At 49.1% G+C, this 14,097-nt stretch overlaps 1 protein-coding gene across 8 annotated transcripts in view; it reads left to right on the top strand.

Annotated features, from left to right (window-relative positions):
* GBF1 (golgi brefeldin A resistant guanine nucleotide exchange factor 1) overlaps positions 1 to 11,993 on the top strand; it is a 122,772-nt gene extending 110,779 nt beyond the window's left edge. For 6 of the 8 annotated variants that reach the window (XM_082425045.1, XM_082425041.1, XM_082425046.1 and 3 more), the window contains 20 exons: positions 101 to 183; positions 838 to 1,074; positions 1,355 to 1,448; positions 1,819 to 1,995; positions 2,326 to 2,390; positions 2,476 to 2,599; positions 2,798 to 2,869; positions 3,020 to 3,114; positions 3,374 to 3,527; positions 6,490 to 6,715; positions 7,233 to 7,393; positions 7,525 to 7,771; positions 7,891 to 8,096; positions 8,965 to 9,115; positions 9,222 to 9,352; positions 9,555 to 9,656; positions 9,940 to 10,053; positions 10,203 to 10,383; positions 10,535 to 10,663; positions 11,143 to 11,993. In XM_082425045.1, the coding sequence (XP_082281171.1) occupies positions 101 to 183; positions 838 to 1,074; positions 1,355 to 1,448; positions 1,819 to 1,995; positions 2,326 to 2,390; positions 2,476 to 2,599; positions 2,798 to 2,869; positions 3,020 to 3,114; positions 3,374 to 3,527; positions 6,490 to 6,715; positions 7,233 to 7,393; positions 7,525 to 7,771; positions 7,891 to 8,096; positions 8,965 to 9,115; positions 9,222 to 9,352; positions 9,555 to 9,656; positions 9,940 to 10,053; positions 10,203 to 10,383; positions 10,535 to 10,663; positions 11,143 to 11,423 (3,030 nt within the window). In that variant the 3' untranslated portion in view covers positions 11,424 to 11,993. The remainder of the gene's footprint in view (positions 1 to 100; positions 184 to 837; positions 1,075 to 1,354; positions 1,449 to 1,818; positions 1,996 to 2,325; positions 2,391 to 2,475; positions 2,600 to 2,797; positions 2,870 to 3,019; positions 3,115 to 3,373; positions 3,528 to 6,489; positions 6,716 to 7,232; positions 7,394 to 7,524; positions 7,772 to 7,890; positions 8,097 to 8,964; positions 9,116 to 9,221; positions 9,353 to 9,554; positions 9,657 to 9,939; positions 10,054 to 10,202; positions 10,384 to 10,534; positions 10,664 to 11,142) is intronic. The other 2 variants (XM_082425044.1, XM_082425042.1) reach the window with 1 other exon arrangement.
* The last annotated feature ends 2,104 nt before the right edge of the window (positions 11,994 to 14,097 follow it).

Below are 14,097 nucleotides of genomic sequence, written 5' to 3'. Positions count from 1 at the left end.
TACTGTTTCCTAAAGTCCTGTTTACCACAGACCCAGGAGTTCCCTGAGTGGGGCTTCAGCATTGACACGTGGGGGGTAAAGCTTATTGCCCTGTCTCTAGGAGTTTCGCAAAAATCTAAAAGGTGTGAATGGAGGCAAGGACTTTGAGCAAGACATTCTGGAGGACATGTACCATGCCATCAAGTGAGTACGCGTAGAGAATGGTGTAGCATCTCTGTTAAGGAGAAGCACGCTACTTCCTTCTCCAGATTTTGGAGTCACGTCAGACTGCAGTGACTCATATGCCCTGGATTTAGCATCGTAATTTATCTGGGTAGCCCCTTCTCCCCCAGCTGATTTATTCCTTAAAGAAGCCTGAACAGTACTAGAACTTTAGTACCCTGAGCCAGGATCCAAACTGCCCCTGCTAAGTGGAATGTCATCGCCCCATTTTCTGAACGCAGAGAAGCTAGGTTGTCCTGTCCAGCTTGCAAGATGCATTATGGGGCTAGTAGAGAACCCAAGATGGGTACTAGAGGGTGAGGTTTGGGACACTTAGGTTTTTACTGTAAATCAGAAAAGGTAGAATTGTTCATCCTCTCATACCCAGAAAGAATATGAGATCTTACTATAGAACTAAAGGCCCACTTAGAGACGGGGCTTGGAGATTATGGAATGCTTCTTTTCTTTCTCCATGGTGCCACTGGTGGGGAGGGAAGCAGACCACTGAGCTGCAGTTTTGATGACCTCTCATTGAAGGAAAGTGCCAGTAATGGGTAGAAAGCCCTAGTTTGTAACCAGTTTGTAACCAGTCAGGTTCAGAGCAGTGCACCTACTCCTTTTGTTACCTCCTGACAGGAATGAGGAAATTGTGATGCCTGAGGAGCAGACAGGCCTGGTTCGGGAGAATTATGTATGGAATGTGCTGCTTCATCGAGGTGCTACCCCAGAAGGCATATTCCTACGTGTGCCTGCTGGCAGCTACGATCTTGACCTCTTCACCATGACCTGGGGCCCCACTATTGCTGCTCTTTCTTATGTCTTTGACAAAAGCCTTGAGGAGACAATCATCCAAAAAGCCATCTCTGGCTTCAGGTAGCCAGAGTTTGACTTTGGTCTTGATCTCCTTCCACCTCTCTGAGTTAACTTGGTTGCCTCCATGCCTCTCTGACTCCTACTCTTATTTTCCTTAGAATGGGTTCCTCCTGAGTTTTTCAGGGAGGCTGAAGCTTGGGAAAGCTCAGTCTTAAACAGACTCAAGAGTCAAAGGTTTCTTCCTGGGACTGATTAGGGAAGAATCCCAAGCAAGCCTCCTTGGGGACTTGGAAGGGCTGCCTGGCCTTTCAGTGACTGTATCTGGTATGTGACGTTACAGGAAGTGCGCCATGATCTCCGCCCACTATGGCCTCAGTGATGTGTTTGACAATCTCATCATCTCTCTATGCAAATTCACAGCTCTCAGCAGTGAGGTGAGCAGGGACAGGAACTGTGTACTTGGAGTTCCAAAGAAAGACCTCTCTTTTACCCATAGACCTACCCTTATCTGTGGAGCTGGTTTCCATCAGCATATTCTCTCACTACCCCTGGACTACAGTAGAGCTTAGCCATTTCTGTCTGACACACCCTAGGATGAGAATAGCATTACCTCATATAATGGGGATGAGAGAGGAGATGCAATAGTGGAGAAGGCCTTAGCCAGGGTAGCCCTTCCCACCAGTATTATGGGGGATTGAAGCAGAACTAGCAGAAGGACCCTTAGGAACCATAGGTAGAGGCCAAAGAGAATCTCCTTTCAAGACATTTGCCAGGCCCTAAGCCTCATCTCATCTTCCTTTCCAGTCCATTGAGAACCTGCCCACTGTGTTTGGAAGCAACCCTAAAGCCCACATTGCAGCCAAGACAGTATTTCATTTGGCCCATCGTCATGGTGACATCCTGCGGGAGGGCTGGAAGAATATCATGGAGGCCATGCTGCAGCTCTTCCGAGCCCAACTGCTGCCCAAGGCTATGGTGGAGGTAATTCTTGGTAGGAGACTAATCAATAATAACAAGGCAAGAGCTCCAAGATTAAGTACTGTCTGCATATAGAACTGGTTGAGAGTAGCACTGGGCCTGATGCATGCTGAAACTTACCAGGAACGCCTCAAATGTAAGACCACAGATCTTTGGCCATGGGGATAGCTGTAAAGGAAGGCTGGTAGAAGTCATTGCCAGTCATCAATTGGAGGGGCCCAGTCAATAGTGTAGGGCAGAGGGCAACAGGAAGAAAGCCAGAAAACTTTGCATGGCAGAGCAGGAAATGCACAGGGCATGTGGAAAGAAATTATTCTTGACCTGATTTTCCAGGTAGAAGATTTTGTGGATCCCAATGGCAAGATCTCTCTACAACGGGAAGAGACACCATCAAACCGGTGAGGGGAAATCAGAGGCTGGAGACCTTGCAGAGGGAGGATTAGAACTCTGGAGCTCACTAGAGCTTGTACTCTTTTTCTACAGAGGAGAGTCAACAGTGCTGAGCTTCGTGAGCTGGCTGACACTAAGTGGTACTGAGCAGTCTAGCGTGCGGGGCCCATCCACTGAGAACCAAGAGGCCAAGAGAATGGCCTTGGACTGTATCAAGGTAACTGCCCCTGCCTACCCCTGGTGAACAAGCCTAGACCCTTCTCTACTATATAGACACTGTCCTATGAACTGAAGAATAGGGTCATCTAGGGTTTGTGACCAGAGCTGACTCCTTCTGCCCTCTCTCCCTGGCTTCTTGGGAACATTCTCTTCCCTCTAGTCCTTATCAGTAACCCCTCTCTTGTGCCCCCTCTAGCAATGTGACCCAGAAAAGATGATCACAGAAAGCAAATTCCTCCAGCTGGAGTCACTGCAGGAGCTCATGAAGGTACAGAGTGAAGAGGGAAGAGGGGTGAAAGGGCTGGCTGGGTCTGGGAGGGGAGACAGGGATAGTGGTGTATGCCTCAGTTTCTGTCAGGGGTGGGCCAGTGGCTGGCTTCTCCTCCATGCCTATTTTCCTGCTATTATTCTCCTCCAGGCTCTGGTCTCAGTGACACCAGATGAAGAGACCTATGATGAAGAGGATGCTGCTTTCTGCCTGGAGATGCTGCTGAGGATTGTGCTGGAGAACAGGTAGAAGGCAGTCTTTAGGCAGGCCTCATACTGGGCTTGTGCCAAAGGGATGGAAGCCTGGAGTAATCTTGCAGAGTGGGCTCTAGGGACAAGAAGTACATGAAGCTATAGGCAGTAGAGGAGAAGCTTGCTCATTATAGCTGCCTGCTTAGGGTATAATACCCCTGAGCCCTGAAGGACCTAGCCTCAATCAGAAAAAGAGGCTTATTGCCCAGTGGCCTTTACAGCTGAGACTATCCTCATCCCTTATGTTTCTCAGGGACCGTGTGGGCTGTGTGTGGCAGACTGTTCGAGACCATCTATACCACCTATGTGTCCAGGCACAGGACTTCTGCTTCCTTGTGGAGCGGGCAGTGGTGGGGCTGCTGCGCCTAGCCATTCGGCTACTCCGGAGAGAAGAGATCAGTGGCCAGGTAAGCTGAGTGCAGCTGGGAGGGCAGGAAGGTATACAAGGGACTAAGGCCACAGTATCAGTTATGGATATGGCCTGAGACAGAGACTTCATTTAGTGCCCCATAGCATGAGCCCAGTAACCTACCACAGGGCTAGGGGAGTCTAACAGGGACATTGGGAGTGAATCTGGAATGGCCTCAGGCATGAAGCTAGTACTCAGCACCTCTGCTCAGTAGGGCTGGACAGCTGCTGCCTTGTGGCAGTCCCAGCCCCATACCTGATTTCCCGGCTCTCATGCTTAGGACCCTCCTGAGATCTCTTCACCCAATTTATAAAAGACAAACAGCATAGAAATGAGTTCAGGAAGGTCACAGGATATAAGATCAATACACAAACATTAATCACATTTCTTTATACTAACAATGAACATATAGAAAATGAAACCATTTACTAGTGCTCCAAATGAAATCAAATACTTAGCTATACACCTAACAAAACATGTATAGGATCTGTATGCTGAAAATTACAAATGCTAATGAAAGATATCAAAGAAGACCCAAATAAATGAAGAGGCATACCATATGCGTGGATTGGAAAACTCAATGTAGTGAAGATGTCATTCCTCCCTTAATTGATCTGTAAGTTTAATGCAACTCCTATGAAAATCCCAGCAAGGTTTTTTTGTAGACATAGACAAGCTTATTCTAAGATGGAAAAGCACAGGCCCTAGAATAGCTGAACATTTTGAGAAAAAACATGGAAGGAATCACTCCATCTGATATTAAGGCTTACTATACAGCTATAGTAATCAACACTGTGGTATTTTTGGAGGGACAGACACATGCATCGATGTAACAGGAGAACCCAGAAATAGACCCACACAAAGATGCCTAACTAATTTTTTGACAAAGGTGCAAAAACAATTCAGTGGAGGAAGGATAATCTTTTTAATTGCTGGAGCAATTGAAATCCATGGTGGGGGGGCGGGGGACAAATGAACCTTGACCTAAGCCTCATACCTTATAGAAAAATTAACTCAAAATGAATCATAGAATTAAATGTAAAATGTAAACCTATGCAACCTTAGAAAGAAAAATAGGAGGATATCTTTGGGAGCCAGGCAAAACGTTCTTAGACTTGACACCAAAAATACAATCCATAAAAGGAAAAACTGGTAGATTTCATCAATATTAAAAATTCTACTCTATGAGAGCCCAGTGTGAAAAGGAGGTAAAGACAAGGAGTGTATGTTTGCAAATCAAATATCTGAAAAAAGACTAATACCTAAAATATAAAAGAACTCAAAACATAACAGTAAAAAAAAAAAACAGGCCAATTAGAAAATGGGTGAAAGATACGAAGAAGATATACAGATGGCAGATAAGCACATGAAGAAGCTTAAGTGATGTTCATCATCATTATCCAACAGGGAAATGCAAATTAAAACCACAATGAGATACCACTACACACCTGTCAGAATGGCTGAAGTGAAAAACAGTGATAATACCAAATGCAGACAAGGATGTGGGTCACTCATAAATTGCTGGTAGGAATGTAAAATGATAGAGCAGTTTCTTATAAAACTAAACATGCAGTTACAACACAATCCAGCAGTTGCACTCTTGGGCACTTATCCCAGAGAAATGAAAGTTTACTTTTATAAAAACCTATACGTGAATGTTCACAGGATCTTTATTTGTAGTAGCCAAAAACTAGAATCAGCCCAGATGGTTTTCAACGTAAAGTGTAGTACATACATACCATGGAATACTCCTCAGCAATTAAAAGCAACAAACTATTGATACATGCAGCAACTTGCATGACTGTCTAAGGAATTATGCTAAGTGAAAAAAGCCAATCCCAAACGGTTATATACTATATCATTCCGTTTATATGACATTTTTGAATTGACGAGGTTTTAGAAGTTGTGGACAAATGGCCGGGGGCTAGGGATGGGGGCAAGAAAGAGGCAGGTGTGGTTATAAACGTGCAACACAAGGAATCCTGTTGTGTTGGAACTATTCAGCATCTTGGCTAGTGATGAATACACAGACCTACACAAGTGCTTAAATTGTATAGAACTTAATACACGTATGAGTACAAGTAAAACTGGGGAAATCTGAATAAGATTAGTGAATTGTATCAATGTCAGTATCCTGGTTATGATATTATGCTGTAGTTTTGCATAATGTTACTGGTCTTTTTTTCAGTTTTTTAAAAATTAAACTTTTAAAATAGAGATAATTATAGATTCATATGCAGTCTATTTTATAATAAAGTATTGGATATCTCAGGTAATTTATTGAATACTGTACTGAAAGTGGCAAACGGAATGGTTGTCTGGGTACGGAATGGTTCTAAGTGCATCAGTTGTTTACCCTCATAATGGCATGGCTGACTGGGAGCTGTGGCTCCCTGCCACTGCCCAGCATCACAAGAGAGTATTGTGCTGCATATCAGCAGCCCTGGAAAAAATCAAAACTCTAAGTATGGTTTCTACTGAATGTGTATCACTTTTATACCATTGTGAAGTCAAAAAAAATCTAAGTTGAATTATCGTAAGTTGGGGGCTGTCTGTACACTTTGCCCACTTTACCCCAATGGTAGCATTGTGCAAAACTATAGTGTAGTATCATAACCAAGATACTGACATTGATACAATTCACTAATCTTATTCAGATTTCCCCAGTTTTACTTGTATTCATACGTGTATTAAGTTCTACACAATTCAAGCACTTGCGTAGGTTTGTGTATCCACCGCTAGCCAAGATGCTGAATAGTTCCAACACCACAGGATCCCTCATGTTGCCCTTTTATAACCACACCTGCCTCTTTCTTGCCCCTGGCCATCTGTCCACAGAGTACCCTAAATTGGGTCTTAGCCAAAACTATCCTCACTAGCCTAGGGAGGCTGGTGGGGAAGGAGGCTAGACAAGACGCGTGTGCTTACTTTCCACTTCCTGCTCCCATCTCCTGCCCCAGGTACTGCTCTCCCTGCGCATTTTGCTACTAATGAAGCCCAGCGTGTTGTCCCGAGTCAGTCACCAGGTAGCCTATGGGCTCCATGAACTCCTTAAGACTAACGCAGCCAACATCCACTCAAGTGATGACTGGGCCACCCTCTTCACGCTGCTGGAGTGCATTGGCTCAGGCGTAAAGCCTCCAGCTGCCCTGCAGGCCACAGCCAGGGCCGATGCACCTGATGCTGGTAAGCCCTTTCCCAGAGAGAACCACACTGGCAGATAAACAGTTATGGCCCCAGTGGTTGAGACAGGAAAACAAAACGCAGGTTGTTGTGTTCAGCAGATTAAATACCCCTGGCTTCTGCCATCTGCTTCCAGAGCTTCCTGTGCCTAACGGGCCTCTCCCCATTACCCACAGATTAAACAGCATAAAGGCAAGTAGGCAATGGAGAAGGCTATGAAGCCAGGCTTCCTACTGTCCTGAGGACTGTTTTCTCAGAAACTCTGTCCTCACTGCCACCTCCCTCCCCAACAGCTGCTACTAGATGCCATCAGGAGCCCAAATTAGCCTGCTGCCCCATTTGGTCAAGAGAGAAGCTCTCCAGGCCATCCTTCAGCCCTCTGGTGACAAGGCTGAAACTAATCCAGACCAAGAGAAAAGAGAGGCCAGGCTTCAGCACCTTTCTTCTGAGAGCTGAAACTATCCCTCATCCCAACTTCCCCATCCCTACCCTGACTCTGCCCCTCTCCCTGCTGGCTCAGGAGCCCAATCAGATAGTGAACTCCCATCCTACCATCAAAATGATGTGAGCCTGGACCGAGGGTACACTTCTGACTCGGAGGTCTACACTGACCATGGCAGGCCTGGCAAGATTCACCGATCAGCCACAGATGCTGATGTGGTCAACAGCGGTTGGTTAGTGGTGAGTGAGCATACGGGCAGCGGGTTAGTCATCCCCTCTTGGCCTGTGGGAAAGATTCCTGGCCCTCTGAGAGGGCAGCTAGGGGAAGATCAGGGTCAAGCCTGGATTCTCAGCTCCTCTGTACTTTACAGGTGGGGAAGGATGACATCGATAACTCCAAGCCAGGGCCTGGGCCCAGCTGGCCAGGTCCTTCACCCCTGGTCAATCAGTACAGCCTAACAGTGGGGCTGGACCTCGGGCCACATGACACCAAGTCCCTGCTCAAGTGTGTGGAGTCCCTGTCCTTCATCGTGCGTGATGCTGCCCACATCACACCTGACAACTTTGAGCTCTGTGTCAAGACTCTCCGCATCTTTGTGGAGGCCAGTCTGAATGGCGGTGGGTCACCTGATGAAGGGGCAGTTGGGGAGTAGCCATGTGAATTACGGGGGAAAGGGAGGAGCAGGCCATCTGTACCCATGGATATGGAAATGTGACCTGGGTCTGGCCCTGCTCAGGGTGCAAGTCCCAGGAGAAACGTGGCAAGAGTCACAAGTATGACAGCAAAGGGAACCGCTTCAAGAAGAAATCCAAGGAAGGCTCCATGCTTCGGCGGCCTCGAACCTCCAGCCAACATGCCACTCGGGGCGGGCATAGTGATGACGATGAGGACGAAGGTGTGCCTGCCAGCTACCATACGGTGTCTTTACAGGTCAGTCAGGACGTAAGTATGGCACCCTTTACTTCCTCTCCTCTCCCAGTACCTGACATTGGGAGTCTTGGTGGGGCCAGGGACAGCCAGGGCGGAAAGGAAGGGCCTGTGTTCCAGCCAGGGCCTCAGCCAGCGTCCCCACAGTGCCCCCCTGTCCAGGACCGCCTGTAAGTCTTTGCTTGCTTCATTTTAAAATTAGTTTGTTTTTGAAATAAGTAATTCAAATGCACATAGCACAGAGTTCAAAAGGTACAAAAGGGTAAGCAGGTAAAAGTCCCATTCATTTCCCGTCCCCAGCTGCTAAGTTCCCCTTACCAGAGGCAGTCACTGCCATCAGTTTCTTGTTTATCCTTCCAGAGTTATTCTGTTGTCTATTCAGGACATATAAAATTTATTTTATGACCAGACTTTACATCACTAAATAAATGGAGAATTAATTGCTTTAAATAGAATAACCTTAGAAAAATTACGAAAACAAAAAATTATTAAATCTGGCCAGACACTGTTGCCTATCAAAGCCTCTGAGCCTGAGGTTTGCTGTTTTTAAAATGAGATTAACAAGGTGAGGCTTTATCTGTCATCAGAAAGTGTGAAAAAGTACCTTTCTCACTGTGTAATTGTGTTATTAAATACTTAGTCCACACACCTCCTCAAGTCCCCGCTACTAGGAGTAATACCCATCTTTGGGAAACACTGGTCAAGACTAGGACAACCAGCTCATAAAGTTGAGGAGAAGGGAGTGGTGAGAGGGGTGGAGTATGGTGTGATCGGTACTAGGGACTCCCCTGAGCACTCAGTCAGGGACAGTGGGAGTGGGCTGATGAGGAGGGGATCTACCGGACCTAACCCCATTCATGTCCTGCCCCTCCTGTGACCCCAGTTGCTAGACCTGATGCACACCCTACACACAAGGGCAGCCTCTATCTACAGCTCATGGGCGGAGGAGCAGCGCCACCTGGACACAGGAGGCCGGAAGATCGAAGCGGATTCACGCACCCTCTGGGCCCACTGTTGGTGCCCTTTACTTCAGGGTAAACCTTAGGGGAGCAGGCAGGGCAGGGGCAGAGGTGGAGCTGGCACTTGGAAAGTACCAGGATCAGGATGCCCAAAGGATCCTGAGCCTGTTCTCATTCTCAGGCATTGCCTGCCTGTGCTGTGATGCCCGGCGCCAGGTGCGAATGCAGGCACTGACCTATCTGCAGCGAGCACTACTGGTACATGATCTGCAAAAGTTAGATGCCCTGGAATGGGAGTCCTGTTTTAACAAGGTAGGACTTCCCTCTGGTCTTAAGGTAAAGTGCAAATCCTAAAGACAAGGAGAGCCAAGCAGCTTGAAGAGCCCCTGATGTCAATCCTCAGCCTGTATCAGACCTTCCCTCCTGCTCTGTACCCATCCACCGCAGCCCAGGGTCAGGTGGACAAGGCTTCCACCTGACCCTGCTAGGGAGATGTTGGCTTCTTACCCACCAGGTGCTGTTTCCTCTACTGACCAAGCTCTTGGAAAACATCAGCCCTGCAGATGTGGGCGGGATGGAGGAGACCCGGATGAGGGCTTCCACCCTGCTCTCTAAGGTACTGCTCACCACCCTACACCCACCCACTCTCCCCACACCTGCCTCTTCGCAAGCAGGGAAGCCAAGGCTGCTGGGAGGACCTAGAGATGTAATGTAGGTGCTTAGGACCCCCAGCTATGGAGACTCAGCAGGACCCAGGGACCTGGGAGGATTTTGGAATTCAGAGGAGTCTCTGATCCAGGATTCCCACACAAGATAGGGCAGGCTTGCCTCCCACCCTTGGAGAGGGGTGCAGAAGGCTCCTACCCTACTCTTGGCTGAAAGGGGCTGGGGGGCCATAGGTCTTCCTGCAGCACCTGTCTCCACTGCTGTCGCTCTCTACCTTTGCGGCCCTCTGGCTGACCATCCTGGATTTCATGGACAAGTACATGCACGCAGGCTCCAGTGACTTACTGGTACGTTCTGCCTCGGCCCAACTCCAGCTGCCTACTTCCTCTCCCATCTTCTGGGAAGACTTGCTGTTTCCCCCTTGGTGGCTGCCTTCTCCTTACCATAACCCCCCATGCCCTCTTTCCCATTCTCATGGCCCCACTGCCACCTGCAGTCAGAGGCCATCCCTGAGTCTCTGAAGAACATGCTCCTGGTGATGGACACAGCAGAGATTTTCCACAGTGCGGATGCCCGAGGAGGCAGCCCCTCAGCCCTCTGGGAGATCACCTGGGAGCGCATTGACTGTTTCCTGCCCCACCTACGAGATGAGCTCTTCAAGCAGACTGTCATCCAGGGTAGGGGGCTCCGACCAACTTCATCAAAGAGAGTCTGGAGCTAACAATTAGTTCTCTGTGCCCGGGGTGGGTGGGAAGTCTAGTGGGTAGCCAGGACTCTAGTTGAAAGAAAGCACCGAGAGCTGCCATCTGGATTCTCTACCCTCCCCAGACCCTGTGCCCATGGAGCCTCATGCCCCAAAACCTCTGGCCTCAGCCCACCTGACTCCTGCTGCTGGTGACACCAGGACACCTGGCCATCCACCTCCCCCAGAGATGCCCTCTGAGCTGGGGACCTGTGGTGAGTCCCTCTGAGCGAGTTTGCTGGATGTCAAACAGGAAGTCAAGGAGGCCCGGAGTACTTTGAGATTGCTGCTGAGCATGGGCTGTGAGCCAGGGGAAGGAAAGACCAGAAGATCCTGTTCACCTGCTCTTCTTATGGGAAATGGCAGGGCCAGGTCAGCTATGATGAGCTAGCTGCCTGGGATTTTCAGGCTTCAGAGAAGGAGGCTGGATCAGGGACTTGGAATGAATATGCAGAGGTTGCCCTTCAGGAATTCTAATAAAGACCAGACCAAAAATTAACCTACTGGAGGTACAGCAAAGGAGATAAAGGGTAGATATGAGGTAGCTGGACACTGGAATAAGTTTTGAGCAGACTCTCAACTGTGTAGACTGGGAGGAGTCATTTTGCTTACAGGAATGGGAGGAGCAGAAGTTTGGTAAACTAGCTGCAGAATGTGAGGGAGTCTGACTGCAGCCACCTTGCTTTCCCTCTAGACTTTGAGAAGCCCGAGGGCCCCCGACCTGCCAACAGCAGCTCCTCTGGATCACCAGTGGCATCCAGCCCCAGCAGGCTGAGCCCTACCCCGGATGGGCCTCCACCCCTGGCTCAGCCCCCACTGATCCTGCAGCCCTTGGCCTCCCCACTGCAGGTGGGCGTGCCCCCCATGACTCTGCCTATCATACTCAACCCCGCTCTCATCGAGGCCACCTCACCTGTGCCCCTCCTGGCCACACCCCGCCCCACAGACCCCCTGCCCACCTCTGAGGTCAACTAAGGCAGGCCCCTCAGCAATCAGGACTAGTACTTCCTACCAGGCTGTCCCTGGCCCACCTCTCAGCTGTCCCAGGGGCCGCAAATTCTTCAGTCCCAGCCCAAGCTGCTATCACTGCTACTTGGATGGGGACCCGAAAAAGAACTTTTATAGCCCCTCCTGGGACCCACAGTCAGTCTGTGGGACCTTCCTCCTCTGCTCTCCATTCCTGGGAGTCCAACCTGAGAGCACACTCAGGTATCACCTGCAGCCTGGCAGCTCGGGGAGGCATCACTGTACCAACCCTGCAGTGCCCACCCTTGTGCTCCTCCTGCCCGTGGTCAGGCATCGAGAGCCAAGCCAACCACTCTGCACTTTGTTTCCCTCTCCCAACCCCACTCCCATCAGCCCTGGGCCACCTCCTCTAGTTCTTCCTCTTTTATTAATTAGTTGGTCAGTTTGGAGAGTTGATTGGCGCCATGGAGGGTGGGCAGGTGGGGCTGGACAGAGGGACTGTCCACAGGAGCATGTACATATGGAAAAACAGGACAACAATGGATTTTTTATGATGTAATAAATGTCTTAGTACCAACATCATTGCCTTTCCTTCTGGTTTCCTTCTTGAGCTTGTGGGTACCATGTTTTGGGATACCCAGGCCATCACATGAACAGAAATGAGACCGAGCCTACCAACAGTCTGGCCCTCGTGGCCCCTGGTCACCAGCCAGCCAGACGCCAGGACGCAGTCAGGATTCCTTCACTGCTGCTGCCCCACCACCACCATCACAGCAGTGCCCCCTTAGCACCAGGGATGCGCTAGGGGGTTGGCAGTTGTCCTCTTCCCTAACTACTCCATCGGAGATAACCGTGACAGCCTAGGCTGGGATCAAAGGGAAGGTGAACCAGAGCTGAGCTGTAGGTATTCAGAAGTCTTCCCTCAGATGTGCCTCATAGTCCCAGGAGCACAGAGGAGCCCATGGGGCTTAAGGGGTGGGAGGCTATCTTGCCCATAGCTGTGATCATGTGTTTCTGGACACAGGGCATTCATTTTGGCCCAGAACTGAGGAGGGAAAATTTCTTCCCATCCCACAGCCTCCATCCACCCCAGTCACTGCAGCATGATTAGAGAACCCCTCCCCTTCTTTCCCTTTGCGTCAGGGTAAGACAAGTGGGAGTGTGGATGGTGCAGGCAGTGTGGCCCCTACACGGGTGAGGTACTGTGGGTGCGATGCAGAATACTATTAAGCTTTCCCAAGTGAAGCATCTGCATCATCTTGGCATCCTCCTTCACCATGCTCTCTTCCCCCCGGGGGAAGGGAGGGCAGAGAGTGGTACCTGCTGTACTACCAGCTGGCCTCCCTTATGGAGAGTTAGGGGCACTCACCTCTTCATTGGGCCTAGATATCTATGTAATCGTTCAGCACCTTGGGCTTCCCTTTGCTCAGCACAACCACGTGGATGTTGCTGGGTCTGGATGTCTGTAAGTGCCTCCCTCGGGTGCTTTGGAAATGGAAACAGCCTGATGTGGACCAATACTGACATGAGTCCTGTAGCTCTTACAATAGTTTCTCCCTCTTCCCTTCCTTCTGCAAGTAGTCCAGACCATGCCTGCTTTCCACACTAACTAGAAGCCTTGCCCCTGGGAAAATTAGGAGTAAGACTGCACTCCTCCTTTGCACATTTCTGTATGAGTGCAGAAAAGCCCGGAACTACAGTCAGGTTAACACTAGGGCCATTGGCTTCAGCTATAACATCTCTGTTCTCCCTTCTGAGCCCCACAGCTCTGCCTTCAGAAGCTTCTGTTTCCCTATGGGGGAAACAACATTGACTACTGTGTAGAAATCTGAAGGCCATCCTATGAACAAAGGAATATGAAAAGTCTGTATCCCTCGGTCTGCAAATATTAGGAAGGAAGCTGGAGTAATTGCAAACTGAACCCTTCCCCGCTGGCAAGCAAAGAAAAATGTCGGAAGTCTCATTCTGTTATAGAAAGATCAACTGACACACACGTGACTTGTGTAGTTGACAGTGTTGTCTCTGTCAGGCAAGGGAAACTACAAGAAGAACTAATATTCAGGCCTTAATTCTGACCAACAAAGAATGGCTGATGATGTGGAAGTGACAAAACTTGTGGGAAAGTAATAGAATAATCTGAAGGGAAATGCTGGTCTTAATGATGTCGCCTATAAGAACTCTAGGATAGCAGGTTTCAAAAAGTCCAGAGAAAAGCTAGAGACTTTTAAGACCCTAACATGGAGAAGTGACATTGTTGGAACACCAATATATGTCAATATTAAGTGCACTGCTTATCCAACCTTGTAGAGGTATTTACTCCTCCTACAGATGAGGCAACAGGTTCAGAGAGGCCAAATTCCTGGGAAGTTAGGGAGCTGGGATTCAAACCCAGGTCTGTCTCACTCTAAACCCCATGGTCTTTCCTATGATACTTCCTCAGCTCAAAAGTTGTAGTGGTGGGGTGCAGTGGTTAAGAATCCGCCTGCCCATGCAGGGGACACAGGTCTGAGCCCTGGTCCTGGAAGATCCCACATGCTGCAGAGCAACTAAGCCCGTGAACCACAACTACAGAGCCTGCGTGCTACAATTATTGAGCCCATGCACCACAATTACTGAAGCTACTGTGCATCTAGAGCCCGTGCTCCTCAAGAAGAGAAGCCACCGCAATGATAAGCCAGTGCAC

This window comes from Balaenoptera physalus, assembly GCF_965194825.1.
Source record: "Balaenoptera physalus genome assembly, chromosome: 14".
Classification (NCBI taxonomy): domain Eukaryota; kingdom Metazoa; phylum Chordata; class Mammalia; order Artiodactyla; family Balaenopteridae; genus Balaenoptera; species Balaenoptera physalus.
The sequence above is the reverse complement of the archived record's forward strand: the minus strand, read 5'-3'. Positions and strand labels throughout refer to the sequence as shown.